At 41.8% G+C, this 15,734-nt stretch overlaps 1 protein-coding gene across 2 annotated transcripts in view; it reads right to left on the bottom strand.

Annotated features, from left to right (window-relative positions):
• Positions 1-15,734, bottom strand: part of ANKHD1 (ankyrin repeat and KH domain containing 1) — a 100,811-nt gene that overhangs the window by 21,834 nt on the left and 63,243 nt on the right. Inside the window, exons 15-22 of one of the 2 annotated variants that reach the window (XM_058815069.1) lie at positions 13,773-14,516; positions 6,916-7,061; positions 6,703-6,814; positions 5,797-5,942; positions 4,017-4,159; positions 3,017-3,230; positions 1,621-1,796; positions 681-843 (exon numbers count right to left, since the gene is read on the bottom strand). In XM_058815069.1, coding sequence (XP_058671052.1) covers positions 681-843; positions 1,621-1,796; positions 3,017-3,230; positions 4,017-4,159; positions 5,797-5,942; positions 6,703-6,814; positions 6,916-7,061; positions 13,773-14,516 — 1,844 coding nt within the window. The remainder of the gene's footprint in view (positions 1-680; positions 844-1,620; positions 1,797-3,016; positions 3,231-4,016; positions 4,160-5,796; positions 5,943-6,702; positions 6,815-6,915; positions 7,062-13,772; positions 14,517-15,734) is intronic. The other variant, XM_058815070.1, reaches the window with a different exon arrangement.

Below are 15,734 nucleotides of genomic sequence, written 5' to 3' on the forward strand. Positions count from 1 at the left end.
AGCACATTCCTCTGCTCCCAGGGTACACTGTGCAACCACACAAAGCACCCAACTGTTGCTTCTGAAGTTATGTGAAAGCAAGGCAGTGTTAAAACAGGGGCAAGCTCAGCATTTTTGGTTGTAAAAAAAGCTGCACAGTTATTTGCTCCTTTGTTAAAGGCAAAGCAGCTACAGTTAATAAATTCCTCTGCTTATGCTCCTTGCATCCAACATCACAACTGATGGAACCATCCCAAAGCAATGCTCTTCCTGCCAAGAAGAAAAGGCAGTGGGTGACAGAAGAGCTGATTACACAGTGTCCAATCACAACATATTAAGAACAAAATGAGAGAAGAACAAAGGAATCAGGACAGCTTATTGCAGACTGGTATTGTATTCACCTCCAAAGCAGGACTGAAACAAGCAGTACAGACTGCAGAAATACAGAAATCTCTAACAGTCAAAGTTTTTGAACAGTGTACAACTGGAAATTATAAAGCTAACATCATTTATGGAACAAAGATTTTTAGATCTCAAAAACTGGATCTTTGTGAAATACAGTAACTATGACTTTGAAGCAGGTATTTTATCAAAGTAGCAATTTTGTCATGTTGTATTTGATTCTTCCAAACCCAAGCATTCAGACTCAAGACCAAACAAGAGGCACAATTTTGAAAACATACAAGAGGTTGGTGTCCTACCTTGCGGAATGCTGACATCAGAGGGGTGATTTTCCTGTTATCTGCAGCATCCACATCTGCCCCTGCCTGCACAAGCAGCTGCACCACGTCGTAGTGCCCCCCATTGGCTGCCAGCCACAGCGGCGTGTTTCCTTTCTTGTTGCGAACGTCGATGTGTGCCCCTCTGAAAGCACGACCAGAGACATGGTGTGAGTAAAGGTGCAAGTCAGAGAGCAAGACCACAAAACATCTTAGTACAACTGGATATAGAACTTTAATAACTAAAACACAATGGCAAGATATGAGAAATTCTGCCCCTGAAATTTGCTGTTTCATCTGCAGAGTAGTGACAAGGGAAATATTGAAACCTCCCTGACAGAAATGAACACTCATTTCATGTCACCTAATGCAACCAGCCACCTTTAAATGATCAGTGTGGTGACTACCCACAGGACAAAGCAGCCCCTTGAGGTTTTAGCAGCACACTGGGTTATGCTTGAAAAGCTCAAGAGCTACTTCCAGGCTTTGCCCCCCAAGTGACAGTGAAGATGTGCTCACGTAGAAGTTGCTGGATCTATACACAAACAAGCTATCCAAGCCAGACACTGCCTGCCTGCCTCTGGTCCCAGCTGCCTGCCTGGCTTAACTCACACTGCAATGGCAAGATATTCCAGGATGACACTGCAGAGTAGGGAACAGATTTAACACCCTATTTTCAAAGTTTCCTATTCCCTTTGCTCTCAGGTGCATGAGGTAATGTGAACAAGAGCACCCTTGCCACAGAGGAATACAGAACAAATGTGCCACTAATCATTAGTTATAACTGCTTTGGGTTGAAGGGACCTGAAAGCTCATCTTGTTCCAACCCTCTTATCATGGGCAGGGAAGCCACCCAGGAGATCAGGTTGCTCAGAGCCCCACCCACTCTGGCCTTAAAGACTTAATGAGCAGAAATGATTACCGGTTAATGAGGAGCTCGCAGAACTTGTAGTGACCCTTATCTGCTGCAATCGTTAGAGCTGTATCTCTTGAGGAAGGCACAGGTGGGGCATTCACATCTGCTCCTTTATCAAGGAGAACCCTTCCAACCTCTGCATAGCCTCCTGAAGCTGCTTCCATCAGAGGTGTGAGACCAGTCTGTGCAAAGAGAACGAGTTACTCTGTGAAATCTGCACAACATATTCAGATAAGACATAAATGATTCCTACAAAGGGAAATCAGATTTTTATTTAGCTGCTTATATTTAGTTTAGGAGCCTAACTTCAAGCAGTCTCTTCCTCAAAAAAGACCCCAAAAACCCAACAAAAAAAAAACCCCAACAACAAAACAAAACACCCACACACAAACCAACCAAACAAAACCAACCCAAAACCCAAACACTCTTGGGCTTTGATTTATACAAACCCAAGCAAACTGTTGACTAAGCACCACCAGATACCTGTCTCAACAGCAAATGCAAAGTTTATAACAAGATCTCTACAACAGAGGTTAGAACAGATTCAAATGAAGACACAAGTGTTTCTACAAAAATACTCAGAAACTGGCTTTATAGCTTTTCTCTAGCCTCCCTTGGCACTGAGACTGATCTGGGCCCAACTTAGTTGCCAGGTCAGACTGTTAAAAAAACTTACACCAGCTGCTAACATGCCCAACTGACCATTTGAGAGCTGGCTTTTATCCATATCCCCTTTTCTCCAGCCACAGTCATTCCAGAAGCAGGCGGGGTAGACAGACACAGCAATTATTTCAGCAGCCTTAGGAGTTACCAAAAATTCCTTTGTGCTGTGGAAATCAGTCTGGCTGTCTACACAAGCTTTAAGCTTGCTTTATGGCAGGAGACACAAAGCTGTCCCAGAGCACCAAAGGATGGGACCTGTGGAGCATTTCAGAGGCACAGAAGGTCACAGTACTGAAGCCACGGGTTCTACAGCAACGTAAAAGCTTTACAAAGTTTGACTGCACTACTTTGGTTGTAGACAAGAAGTCTGTTCTATATGAGAATCACAAGCAACACTATTCTCTTCCTGCCTAGACTTCACTTGCATGTAAAAATATCTGTATCTGCTCTGTTACTGAGTATCACGTCAAGTTAAAACCTGAAAAAAGTCTAGACAAGAGTCAATCTAAGTTTCATTATAAACTCAGAAAGACCAGTCAGCTTTTCCCTAATGCAAAAAAAAAATACATCATCATTGATGCTTTTTTATTTTTTAAAAGAAACCACACTCATTTCAGAACATTTAAGCGCTCTGATGTAATAACTCCTCTGAGCCCAGAAAAGCTCAAAGTTACAGGAAAATCTGAAGAAACTTGATGACTCAGAGGCAATAAATCATAAGGAAAGGCAAGTCCCTCACCTTTGCCCTGTGCTCCACATTGGCCTTCCTATCCAGCAGCAGGCTGACCACCTCTGCCCGGCCCTGGAAGCAGGCCAGGGTGAGGGCAGTGTTGCGGTTGGTCTCGATCTGGGCGTTAATGTCAGAGCCCATATCAAGCAGCAGCTTCACGGCAGGGACGTGGCCATTCATAGCAGCCAACATCAGAGGAGAAATCCCCAGCTTACTGCCAGTCCTGAGGGAAAGAAACAAATTGCAGTGCCCACAGCAGAAGAAAAGCTCTGGGAAATATAAGTGTATCCAAGAGGGACAAAATGTTTTGTTGTAAGTCAGAAAAGAACATATTACCTAAACTAAAAATATAGGCACTTACTTAAAATAGCAGCATTTTTAATTGATTAGGAGAAACGACCAGAGGGACTATATGCAATAGACAATTGCAATTTATAAACCAAGAAAACGTATTTCAGCTGTTACACATTCTGATGGCCAAAGCAAACATAAGTCTTAAGCTACATCTGATTTTTTCAAAGAAAAACATGCTTCTAGCACAGCTTTAAATTTCCCTAGTTAAGAGTTCTCTTGCTCTATCTAGTGTTAGAATACATGTAAGTTTTCTTAAACTTATACAGAGCAGGCTTAAGAGACACAGCTGTGTAAATTTGTTCCTCTGCTTGAAGAAGACATCTTCAAACACACCAAGCTGCCCTGAGCACTTGGTTGCTTTCTTGACATTGTTCTATTTGGAAATAGTTTGACTTTCAGACCTCAGAATGGTGGAAAAGGGAAAGAATAGGTTTGCAAACTATAATCCCTCAAAATTTAGGTATAAGTCAGATGAAGTTTGTGATAGTTAAAGGATTTAAAAGCACTAAACATGAACATAGAAGATGTCATCAGTGTAAAAACACTGTTGCAAGGAGGTCTGAAAACACCTGAGATTCCAACCTGTGCCTCAGGATGGAGCCAACAGGGAGTGCCTGTGCCACACTGAAGCTCAGCTGCTCACATGGTACATTACCTGGAATTAATTTCTGCCCCAGCATTGAGAAGAATCTTGATGATATTAACATAGCCACCAGATGCAGCAAGGCTCAACGGCGTGTAATCAGACACATTCCTGTGTTCTTTGTTTGCTCCCCGGGCCAACAGCAAATCAACAACCTGAAAAGACAGGACAAGTATTAACAGACATATTCTGGCCTCTGCTATTATCCAGGGAGTGAGGGGATGTTATCACAGACTTTCCAATGTGCTACCAGTTTCCTTTGTCAACAGACAGGATGCCATAGGAAAATCTCCACCCTCTTGTGCTTGACTTTTCCCTATCTCTGTCCAGCCCCCACAGCCCATGACCACAGCAGCTGAGCACTTGTCTGCCAGAAAGGTTATTTTACCTAAATAAAACTGCAAGGCTTTAAAGTGAAGCTCTTCCTGGGAATCTTAAGTTTGCAAACAATAGATCTACCCCACTCCCATAATGTCTCACAATGTTTGAGTATCTCTTTCAGAAAAAATCATCTCACAACTTGAATTCAAATGACACTTGAGCCAAGTTTGGCCATCTCTATTATATGAACTATGCAAAAAAAAAAGTGGTAAAAATCAGAGGGACTGATGTTAATGGAAGAAGGACGAGGAAGGACTCCTCCATCAGAAGTTGAGAAATAAAATGGCAGAAAATTCAACCATTTTGGTAATGTACTCCAGTGGGCCTCAATTTACTATTAATATAAGCTAGGTGATTTCCAAACAAGCCAGAAAAAACGCTCCTTGCTAAGCAAAAAACATAAGAGGCAGATTCTGGCATAAAGAAAAAAAAAATAAAGAGGAAGAACAGAAGACTTCAGTTGTTCAATATATAATGCTACTATTACAGGCCATGCTGATCTTGCCTTTTTTATGAGAAGCACTTTTACTGTTAAAGATCTGCAATTCAAAAGTAAAATAGAAACTTTCCAATTTTGGCCAAATATTTTAATCCTTATATTAATCTACTACAAAGCTCTTGGCCGTCTCCATGCCATCTTCTAAGGTGCTATGCACATGACTGAAATAGGAAGGATTTCACAAATCTTATTTGGACAACAACACACACACACACACACAAATCTGACAGAACTCTGAAACATCCTTAAATAAAAGATGTGCACAATGTGTCCTGCATTGCATCTGCACTTATCAGCCCTGTGCATTATCACTAAAGCCATGTACTGGAATCATTTACCCAGTGAGGTGGTAGAGGCATCATCCCTTGAAGAATTTAAAAAAAGACTGGATGTGGCACTTGCTGCCATGATCTAGTTGAACAGTTAGAACATCGGCTGGACTAGATGATCTTATAGGTCTCTTCCAGTCTTGAAAATTCTGTGATTCTGTGATTCTGTGATACTGCCCACACAAAATCCCAGCTTCTGCCCTTGTGTACCTGCACTGGCTGTTTCAGGTTTGACAACAGCAAAGATGGATAAGGCAACTGCTCAGTGAATAAAGTTATTCAAGAAATATCTGCCTCCCTCACAGAAGCACTTACTATGTGAGGATGCACTGACTGAAGAAAGACCACAAATTATCACAAGTGACTGTGACCATTAACTAACAAACTGGGATAGGCAAGGAGAGAAGAAAAAAGACTTAAATTTCTTCTTCCTTTCTTAGAAGAAGAAAAAGCCTTAAATTAGCTACACTGAAACACCTTCCAGAAAAAAAGTAAGATGTGCCAACAAAGAAGAAGCCCAAGACTGTACAAAAAAGCCCCTATCTGCAAGTAGCAACCCTTTGAGACATCGATGTGTCTGTACCTCCTGGCGTCCACCGGAGCATGCCAAGGAGAGCGGAGTATCCTTCGTGCGCTCCGACTGCGCTTCTATATCCCCACCTTTGTCCAGAAGAATTTCCACCACACCAACATGTCCAGCAGTTGCAGCCAGAATCAAGGGTGTAAAACCTAGTAACATGAGATTGTATTAAAAAGCAACCTTGAGTATCTTAACAGTATTATTAAGGAGCAGAAATGCACAAATGGGTTGATTCACAATGACTTCTATTGATCATATCTCTTCCTCAGACTGGGTGTTTCCTGCTGGGTGCCACAATCTCAGAGCCTTTCCCAACCCTGTTCTGACCCTGTCACATCGTGGCTCTGATTCCAGCCAAAGGCTGTTCAAAAGAAATTTAAACACTGCTTGCAGTGATCAGTTTGGATTAAGTTCTGACCAACTCCTCTCATTGGAGAAGTCACAGCTTTCTGCATAATTACTGTTAAATTAAGCTCCAACCAGTGACCACACCTGCCCTGCATGTGTTGCTGACTGCCAGTGGTCAATATGAGCTCCAACACAGGTGGTGTGGTGGTTTTGTTCTCTCAGCTCTAAAAGATGTGAGATTTTGCTGAACTCTCTTCCTGAAAACAATGATACCCAACCTGACAACTGCCACCATTCAGCTCTGACAGGCAAGATGGGCTGGTTATCCCCATCAGCTCCTCTATCAAGCTTGCTGAGGTCATTTGTAGAGGGTGAGTTGTAAGGACAGAAGTGCCTCATGTTTCACAAATCTGCTTAAGATCCCACTCAGGTGCAGACAGAAGCTCACTGGCTTTGTATGACCAATGCTACTATGTGAAGTGCAAGAATTCAGCTCACATTTTGAAATTTGTTGTTTCAAGCTTTAGTTGATGCTCAAATTGTGTTTTGGCTTTCACTCACCCTTCTTGTCTCTGTGTTCAATATTGGCACCACGGGCGATCAGCACAGACACGAGCTCCTCGTGCCCTCCTGCACACGCCAGCGTCAGCGCAGTGTCGTGATTGCTTTCAGTCTTCACACATAGGTAAAAAAAAGCAGATATTCAGAAACAAAAAATAAAGACAATTTTTTTTTTCCAAGCCAATCCCCTCCCAGCTTAGCTGGATTACTCACATGTGCATCAATGTCCACAGATGGGTACATGGGGAGCACGGACTGCGGGGGCACATTGCTGCCTGCCTGCGGGCAGGGCTCGGGCGTCGGGGACTCGGTAGTGTGCGAGGAGCTGGTGGAGCCACTGGGCACTCTGCTATTCACAGCTGAAAATGAACACCAGGTTATTAATCCACTCTTAGCAATGTCTCATTTTATATGAAAAATATTAAGTTCCACAAAACTGCAATGGTCTAATATCAGAATAGTAACGGGGGAAGCAAATTGAATGTTCCTAAAACCAAAAAGCGGCTTTGTGGCAGTTACACAGTGTAAGCATCGTCTCCAAACTGTGATAAGTTAGAAAATAATTTTATTAATCAGTCTGTATGCATTACAAGTGTGAATTATGAAGGTGATTAGTTACCCTTTTCTAATTGTAACCTTCACTGTTAAAAAGAGTTCAATCATATGCTCAGTTTAAGCAGGCAAATTATTTATCACTAACACACAAACCTAATGTTGAAAAATGTAGTCTTCTTCTGCAATCCCAAATTTTTTCACATAAAGGTTAGTGCACACAGCCTCCAGAGAAAGTTTGCAGAGCAAGATGACTGACAGCAACTCACACCATTAATCATGTCTCAGAGTTAAACCAACCCAGGAAAGTGGAAGGGAAGCAGACAGGAGGGGGCAGTCAACAAAAATAAGAAAGCTGAAAACTGTCTGTGCTCCCTAAAATTTATTCTGATTGATGCACAGCCTGTAAAAGATGCCATCCTGAAGATCCAGCATTGCACAGGGACACAAGGAATGCAACTTTATCTTTTTTTTTTTTTTTTAACAATTACTAAAAAAAATTAATAATTGAGAATTAGACTTTTTTCACCTAGTTTTAAATCAACAAGCAGAGGATATCTACTGCAGGGCCAGAACTCCTGCCTGCCTCTGTAACCTGATGAGAGTCCAAGTGGAGGCTGATCCCTGTAATCAGCTGGGATTCCCTGCCAGCAAGGTGTAACACACCTACACAGACTTGGTGTGTGTTTTAGCTTCAGTAATCCCTGCTGATAGAGCAGCTGGATTTCACAAGGATTGTCACTGCTGGATTGCCAAATGTCTCTATTATGTAGCCTCATCAGCTGGAACACCTGGTGAACTTTAGTTATGCCAAACCACACAGTACTTAGCAGCATTCCTGGAAGAAGCAACTGAAGGAAAACTCTGACAGCTCCAGGTAGGAAACAAGCAGCAGCAGCATTTTGCTTTTGTCCAAGTGCTAAGGGAAGATGAAGGATGAACTCAAACCTGTGTATGACCTAGAGAAAAAATTTTGCAAACTAGCTCAACCTTCCTCATTTAATTGACAGATTACACACCAGCAATTACTCACAGGAAAATGGTGCAGATGGAAAAGTCATAGCAAAAGCCCCAACATGACCATTAACACCACTGATGCAGCCTACAGAGCTGTCAGTGCCTGACAAAGGAAACAGACTGAAATACAGCAAGGTGGGTCACCTCCACTGGGCTCTGCAAACGTGGCAGGTGGGTCACTGAAATTTGGGGAAGTTCCATTTCCAGTTGTATTTTCTAAGCAAACACTTCTCCTTGCATAGGTAAAATCAGCATTAACATGTGGTCACCACGTTTAGGCAATGAAGTACCAGATCTGAATTCTTGTTACGACCTTCATGAGCAAACCAGATTTGAATTAAAAGTTTCAAATACAAAAGCTCACTATGGATTATCACTCACAGCAGCAAATGAGCATTAATTAATGCAATACGATTGTTTTCTTGCTCAATGCACTGAAATAATTGGATTTCTACAGATGACTCCTTCCAAAATACCATATCACCCTGTTAAAGATTTATGTTAAATCAAGCTGGTCCTTCCTCATGGAAGACACTAGCTCAATTTTTTCAGTTCTTGCAACTACAGATACACATAAAACCACATGCATGTGGTGTGCATGCAGAGCAGGGTGTGCAGAGGGACTCCACAGGAGCCAGTTTAAGGGTTTTAAAGTGATATATTCAGTGTTGCTGTCACAGGTCCCACAAATTCTCTGTATTTCACAACCATGACTGAAAATATCAAAGTATTTCCTGCATACTTTAGATTTTCATCTTGTGTTTGAAGTATACAAGTGTGCATTACACACTTCATGTGCACAGTTATAACATTAAGCACGAGAGAGAACACCAAAGGCAGTAGAAATGAAGATAAACCCTGCACTGATACCCTAAAATATGGTTTAAAATAAAATCTAACAAATATTCCTGCAACAGTCACCAATTAATCACCCCCTGTAAAACTACTGAGCTTACAAAATGGCAGAGTTTTCAAAATGCTATTTTTTTATTTCCTCAGTGTGGACTCAAGCTGGACCCATGGAGCAGCAGCATAATTTGTGGTCTGTGGAGCGAAAAAGGCCTGGGAACTTCTGCCTCCAGTTTCATGGGGCTGACTCATCCCAGCTCTGGTTACACAGCAAAATCCAGATTTTAAACTTGAAAATGACCTTGCAGCAATGGTTCCACCATGGCATTAACAGGGAATGTCTGTGGTACCACAGCTTAGCAGTGAAAGCAGCACTGACACTGCTTGCCCTCAATTCCAGGGAAATACCAATTTTGTGACAGAGGTTTTAGACATGTCCATAGACTTCAATATTCAAAAGATTTCCTTATAGAAAAAAAAATTACCCTACACATGACAAAATCCAGGTTTCCCATGCCCTACAAAGGGTTTCCAATGTTTCAAAGGATCTGTGTTTGTATGAGTGGGAAGCTGAATGCTGGTCTTTAAAGACATGGATAACTATTTTCAAAGTCATTAAAAATATCAAAGGAAACATGAGTAAAACAAAAGAAAGCAAGATCTTGGTATTTTATCCAAATAGCACTCTGGAGAATTGACAGTACCTGGAGCAAGCAGCTCTGGATGAGATTTCAGCTGTAGGCTGAAACTGGCTACCCAACTGCTGTCATGACATTGGCATACAGAAATATTGGAATTAGATTTCAGTTCCTCTTTCCTCAAAGGAATTGGGATTTTCAGGACAGAGAGAATTATCCTTTTTCAAGCCTGAGCAGTCTTTCAGCCTGTCCAGGCAGCTTCTCAGTGACCTGCTACTGCAGAGGCTTTGGCACATTGGTAACTGCAGCTCCTTTCATGGCTCACCATTCATTCCTCACTCCAGATTGTCCCAGTAACCAGTTTTACTCCAATCCTCAATACAGTAACTCAGATGTCACCTTCCAAATCCTTACCTTAAAATATCATAATTCTGTATCACAGACTACAACCAGAATATCAGAACCAAACAACAAAGATTCTCAGAACACACCTGAAATTTCCGTTTGGAAACATCAGCTCACAGGATGAGAGTGGGACAGAAAAGCATACACAGTCTCTTGACTAAAAATACCAGCTGAGCAAAACAAAGAGAAACAAAAATATTCCAGCTAGAGACAAACCCCAGCAACACAGAAAAGTTCCTCATCTTTAATACCCTAAACCAGCAAACACTTTCAATTCAGATACTACAACTAAGAAATTTGCAATTGAAAATGCAGAAGGTGAACTGAAATGAAACTCCAAATATGCAAGACAAGAGGCTCCAAGAAACCAGATAGATACTGAGTAATGAAAATATCTGTGTTCCAAATTAATTGATTGGTTTCCCATCTAAACTGCACCAAGTCTGTCTCTTTTGTAAACCTGATTAGAATTTTGACTGTAGTAAGTCACATCTTTAATGTACTATTGGGTGCAAGACTTCTGCAGCAGCACATCAAAATAAACTCCATTACAAGCAAAACATTCTGGAGTTTATTTACTCACACAACCTGATGTGTGGGAAAGAGCTGCTTCATTTTTAGGTTTTAGCTGACTTTCCATAAGGTACTTGGTTACTTTTGTGTAGTTTTACAGAAGAGGGGATGTGTGCCACGACTCACTGACACTTTGCAGCTTGACATTCACCACCTAAACACCTCACAGCTGACACATTCCTGCCAGCACAACTGTAAGATAAATACTCCATTTATGTATATTGTCACTGTTAAGTTGGTCAGCAAAATACAAATTTGTAGCTTCATAGAAATTGAAATTCTTCCTTACAACTGGTCCCAGCTGAGACTTGGAAAGATTTGCCTCCCACACCACAGAATCCCAGAATGGTTTGGGTTGGAAGGAACCTTAAAGCTCATCTCATTCCACCCCCTGCCATGGGCAGGGACACCTTCCACCAGCCCAGGTTCCTCCAAGCCCCATCCAGCCTGTCCTTGGGCACTGCCAGGGATCCAGGGGCAGCTACAGATTCTCTGGGCAACCTCAGGGCCTCATCACCCTCACAGGGAGCAATTTCTTCCCAATATCCCATTTATCCCTGCCCTCTGGCAGTGGCAAGCCATTCCCTGTGTCTTGTCCCTCCAGACCCTTGTCCCAGGTCCTTCTCCTGGAGCCCCTTTAGGCTCTGGAATGAGTCTGAGGTCTCCCCTCAGCCTTCCCATCTCCAGGTGAGCACCCCCAGCTCTCCCAGCCTGGTCCAGAGCAGAGAGGCTACAGCCCTTGGAGCATCTCTGTGGCCTCCTCTGGATATCACCACTGCTAAGTGCAACAGTAAAAGGTATTCCAGGGCATAGGGAAAAATCATTTCTGTTTTTCTGAAGCAGTTCCCACCCAAACTGAAATCCTCAGAAGGAACATAAATGCTCATCCCTCTGCTAAACCCAGAGTCACTCACTGACATCACTGCAGCTCCAGCACTGGGATCATGGGGAGCCCTAAATGACACCCTGAGCGGGGGACACAAGCTCCCTAAAATCCAGGTACAAGCCCCTGAACCATTTAACCTGGCATCTGTAGTGGGCATGTAAAAACAGGTCTTGTAACAGCTTTTATTGCTCAAAAATTCTTTATAAAATTAAGGACTATAGGGTAAGTTTGTCAGAAAAATGTATTTTACATATGGATCAAAGAGTTCAGAGTATGAGTAGATAAATTTACCATTTGTTCTTACATGGCTATAAATCTGATATATAGTAGGATTATAATTTACATGGAGATCACTTTTACACAGTCTGGATGTACAAAGTGAGAAAGATATCTATCTTCTGACAATTTTTTCTGGAGGGAAGTGAAAGAGACTAATGAATTTCAGAAGAAAATATACTACTTTTTGCAGAAGCCTCTGGAACTCAATAACTAAAGACTCCTCAAGTTGCATTTCTGTAAATTTCACTTCTAATGCAGAAGATGGTGCTATTTGTAGTGATTTTTGAAATAAATAAATCTCATGTCTTAGCAAAAAATGTCTCTAACTACTTAGCAAAACCAGTAGCTGTTTCCAGAAAGCAAACCAATGTCTATTCAACTTTTTATAATTATTTTTAAGATACAGTTTTTCTGGCTGCTTGCAATCTTTTTTCCTACAGCACAGTTCTCACACTCAGCTGGACTGCAGCACTTTTCACAGCAGGGACACTGAGTTTGTGGCTGCAGAATGAGCTGCTGACCACGAGAGGGTACAGACTCCATGGCCTTGTGCCAGACACGTTCAACTCTCACCAACAGCAACTATTCCAAAGATTAATCCCTTGCTGATTATGTTTTGTGTTAGCCATTCAAATTTTCCTCATTATACACTCCAAGATTAAAATTTTGAGTAATAAAAATTGAGAATGTTTTAATGTTGGCTAAGTATTCTAAAGAGCACCACAGAACAGGAAGGGAGGCTCAGAACAGGAGGAGCTAAAACTGATGCTGTATAAAATAAAACAACTGAAATTACAGCGAGGGAAGGACAGCAGCTGGTACAACCACCCAACTGCTCCACCAACCCTGGGCAAAGTCACAAGTACTCTTGATTGCATGAGCTTGATGCAATTACCATTCTAAAGGCTCCCAGGAATGGCTCAAAGATCTCACTGCACACTTCTGCAGCCTTGACATCAGAGGACACGGCAGTGACTACAAAGGGGCAGGGGGAGACAGACAGGAAAATAATGGGCAGGGGTACAGGCACAAGGTACAAAGAAAAGTTGAGAAACACTGAATTAAAAAAAAAAACTACAGACCAAACAACACTGGCTATATCCTACATACCTCCAGCAGCAAACCTCAATCCTAGTCAAGTCCAGGAAATGAAGTGACCCAAAGTGATCCCTGCGTCTGCACAAGGGCACTCACACAGCCCGATGTGTGGGCACTCCCATTCCTCTTCACACCGTGCCAACACGTGGAAGGATGTTGGGGTTTTTGCTTTTCATCCAGCTAACAGGACACGTTTTTGCCATGTGGAACATCTAACCAGCAGATATTCCTGTACAACACCCAGGGTTTAGCAGGGATTCTGCAAACACAAGCCATCACAGAACGGAGGGGTTGTGCGTGGATTCCAGGCTGTGTCCCTTAAGCTCCAGCAGCAAGGACAGGGACGAGTTTGTCCATAAAAGTGACAACAATTTGGCTTTTTCTAGAGATGGCTACCACACTGAAGAAAGTCACTGAGAAGCCTGCACAGAAAATTCTACAGAAGATATAATTCTGTCATGCTTTTGAGTTTCCTAATGGGCACTACTAATTACTCATGATGAGGCTTTTTAAAGAAGCACAGAAAAAGATGAGGCCAAAGGGGCTAAAACAGGTGTCCAGTACAGGAAGTTTTGCACTTTGGAAAAAAAGATATTTAAAAGTATCATGTTAGAATTGGAAGTCACTGTTAGGATTAATAGCACTAATCAGGAACTTTATTCTTAAGCAAGTATTCCCAAACTGGAAAACCCCGAGACGTATTTGGAGGGAAGGAGAGAGAGGGAAACTGAGCACACAAATTAATGCAAAAATAGGTATATTTCTTAACCCACCTGCTATTAGGTCATCAAGAGTGTCGGTAAGCGTCTGTGCAGGAGTGGCAACCATTAATCCGTCTGGTTCTTGAACTAAGAGCCCCTGCCCAGCAATCTGCTGCTGCTGTCCTACATTCTGCTGATTCCCTAATGCTTTCTGAAGTTCAAGAGACTCTGTCCCATTATAACCTAAGTTACCAGAAAAATTACATTGCGGTGCTGGCAAAGGCTGGATAGGGACAAACTCTATTTGTTCAGCAGGTGGTGGAGACTGGTGTTGCTCATCATCTTTAGACAAGATTGTGTCAACCTGAGGTAACCCTGAAAAGTTATCCTCTGGCAGACCCTTATCAGCTTCCACTTCTGGGAAGACCCCTGTAAGTGAGCACTGCTGCTGCAGGGCAGGTGGTGTGTCTGTCTGACCTTTGGTCTCCAAATATTCTTTGGTAAACTGCTGTTGGGTTTTCATCTGCAACTGCCTTTCCACCTTCTGAAGCTCCTTCAATATTTTCTTCTTCTTCTGTACTTGTTCTTCTCTGTTCTTTTTAAGTTCTTCAATCTTATCTTTATTTAAAGGTTCACCTTGAATTAATTCCAATGATTTAAGTTGTGCTTTTTCAATAGCACTAATTCTCTGTCCAAGTTCATTCAGCTTGCCTTCAGTCTCTTCTACTATGCATTCCAAAGGCTGGTATGGGTGAAAAGGTGGCAGTAGGTCCTTATCTGCTACCTGCAGGGAACTTGACTTCTGCTTGGATGCACCTAAGCACATGAAAAATGTTTGAAAAAATGCCATGCTGAAGATACCCCAAACCTCCCCTCTCACCCACCAAAAATAATAATAATAAAAAAATAAAATGAAAAAAAATCTTTACAACTAACACTGCACATCTGTCAAAGCACAGAAAGGTAAACCCTACACTCCATGTTAAGACAAGAAAGGACAAAGCAGATAGATGGAATTTTCAATATTGGTCCTCACATGATCCCTTTCAGCACAGCTACTTTAATCTAACAAGGAACCTTGACAATTTCTGACATGGGTGACAATGCACTTGGGAAGGGGAATCAGCAAGAATAGCAAGGCCATTTACATGATCTACTGAGTTCCCAAAGTTCTTCTGTGCGTGCAGAAGTGAGTAAGATATCTGCAGACCTTAAAGTAAGAGTATTTTCCAGAGGCTGACTTCCAACAGCAAGGTTAGGAGCAGAAAGACTCTATGGCTGAGAGCAGACTAACCTGACAGTAAGATGATACTTTGAATTAGGATTTCTCCAAACATTGTAGCATTCACCTTGACATTACAAGCAGAACCTGCCATTGCAAACTTAGTGCTTTCAAGTGGAGAGTGAAGTTTTAGCACCTTTTTAAAAATTCTGGGACCAAACTAACAACATGCTCACTTCCCCTTCCAGTAACAAATGAACACTTCTGTTCATTATAAAGACTTTAAAAATCACCTTCACCAAGGCCCACCAAACCTGGGCAGCCCTGCCCCAATTACTGACTGTCCTCAAGCAACCCATGGCTGCTTTCCCAAAAGCCACATCTGGGAAACTCTAGACACATCTTACTGAAAGGAATCTATTAAGCACTGAAATTTTACTTATTACTTCAGTGTCAGACTTTAATTACAAATGTGAAAGTTTTAGCCTGATTAATTTTCTGCACTAATAGAAAGTTTGCTTTACCCAAGCACTGATATATGGAGCCTTCCAAACAAAAAAAAAAAAAAAAAAAAGGAAAGAAGACTTGAAGTTTTACAAAGTAGACTCACATAATTAATCATTAAAAGGGGAACTAAAATGATGTACAGTTTGAGCCATGGTTTAATAAAATTACCTAAACATTACACAGTTAAGTGAAAGTCTGGATGCAAGAACTAAGCCATGGATCAGCCACCAGCCCTGGAAGGATGAAGCTTCCTGAAACACAGATTTATTTCTCTCTGGGCTATCCTTCACCAATACACTAATTCA

The sequence above is a fragment of the Ammospiza caudacuta genome, chromosome 16 (assembly GCF_027887145.1).
Source record: "Ammospiza caudacuta isolate bAmmCau1 chromosome 16, bAmmCau1.pri, whole genome shotgun sequence".
NCBI classification, from domain to species: Eukaryota; Metazoa; Chordata; class Aves; order Passeriformes; family Passerellidae; genus Ammospiza; species Ammospiza caudacuta.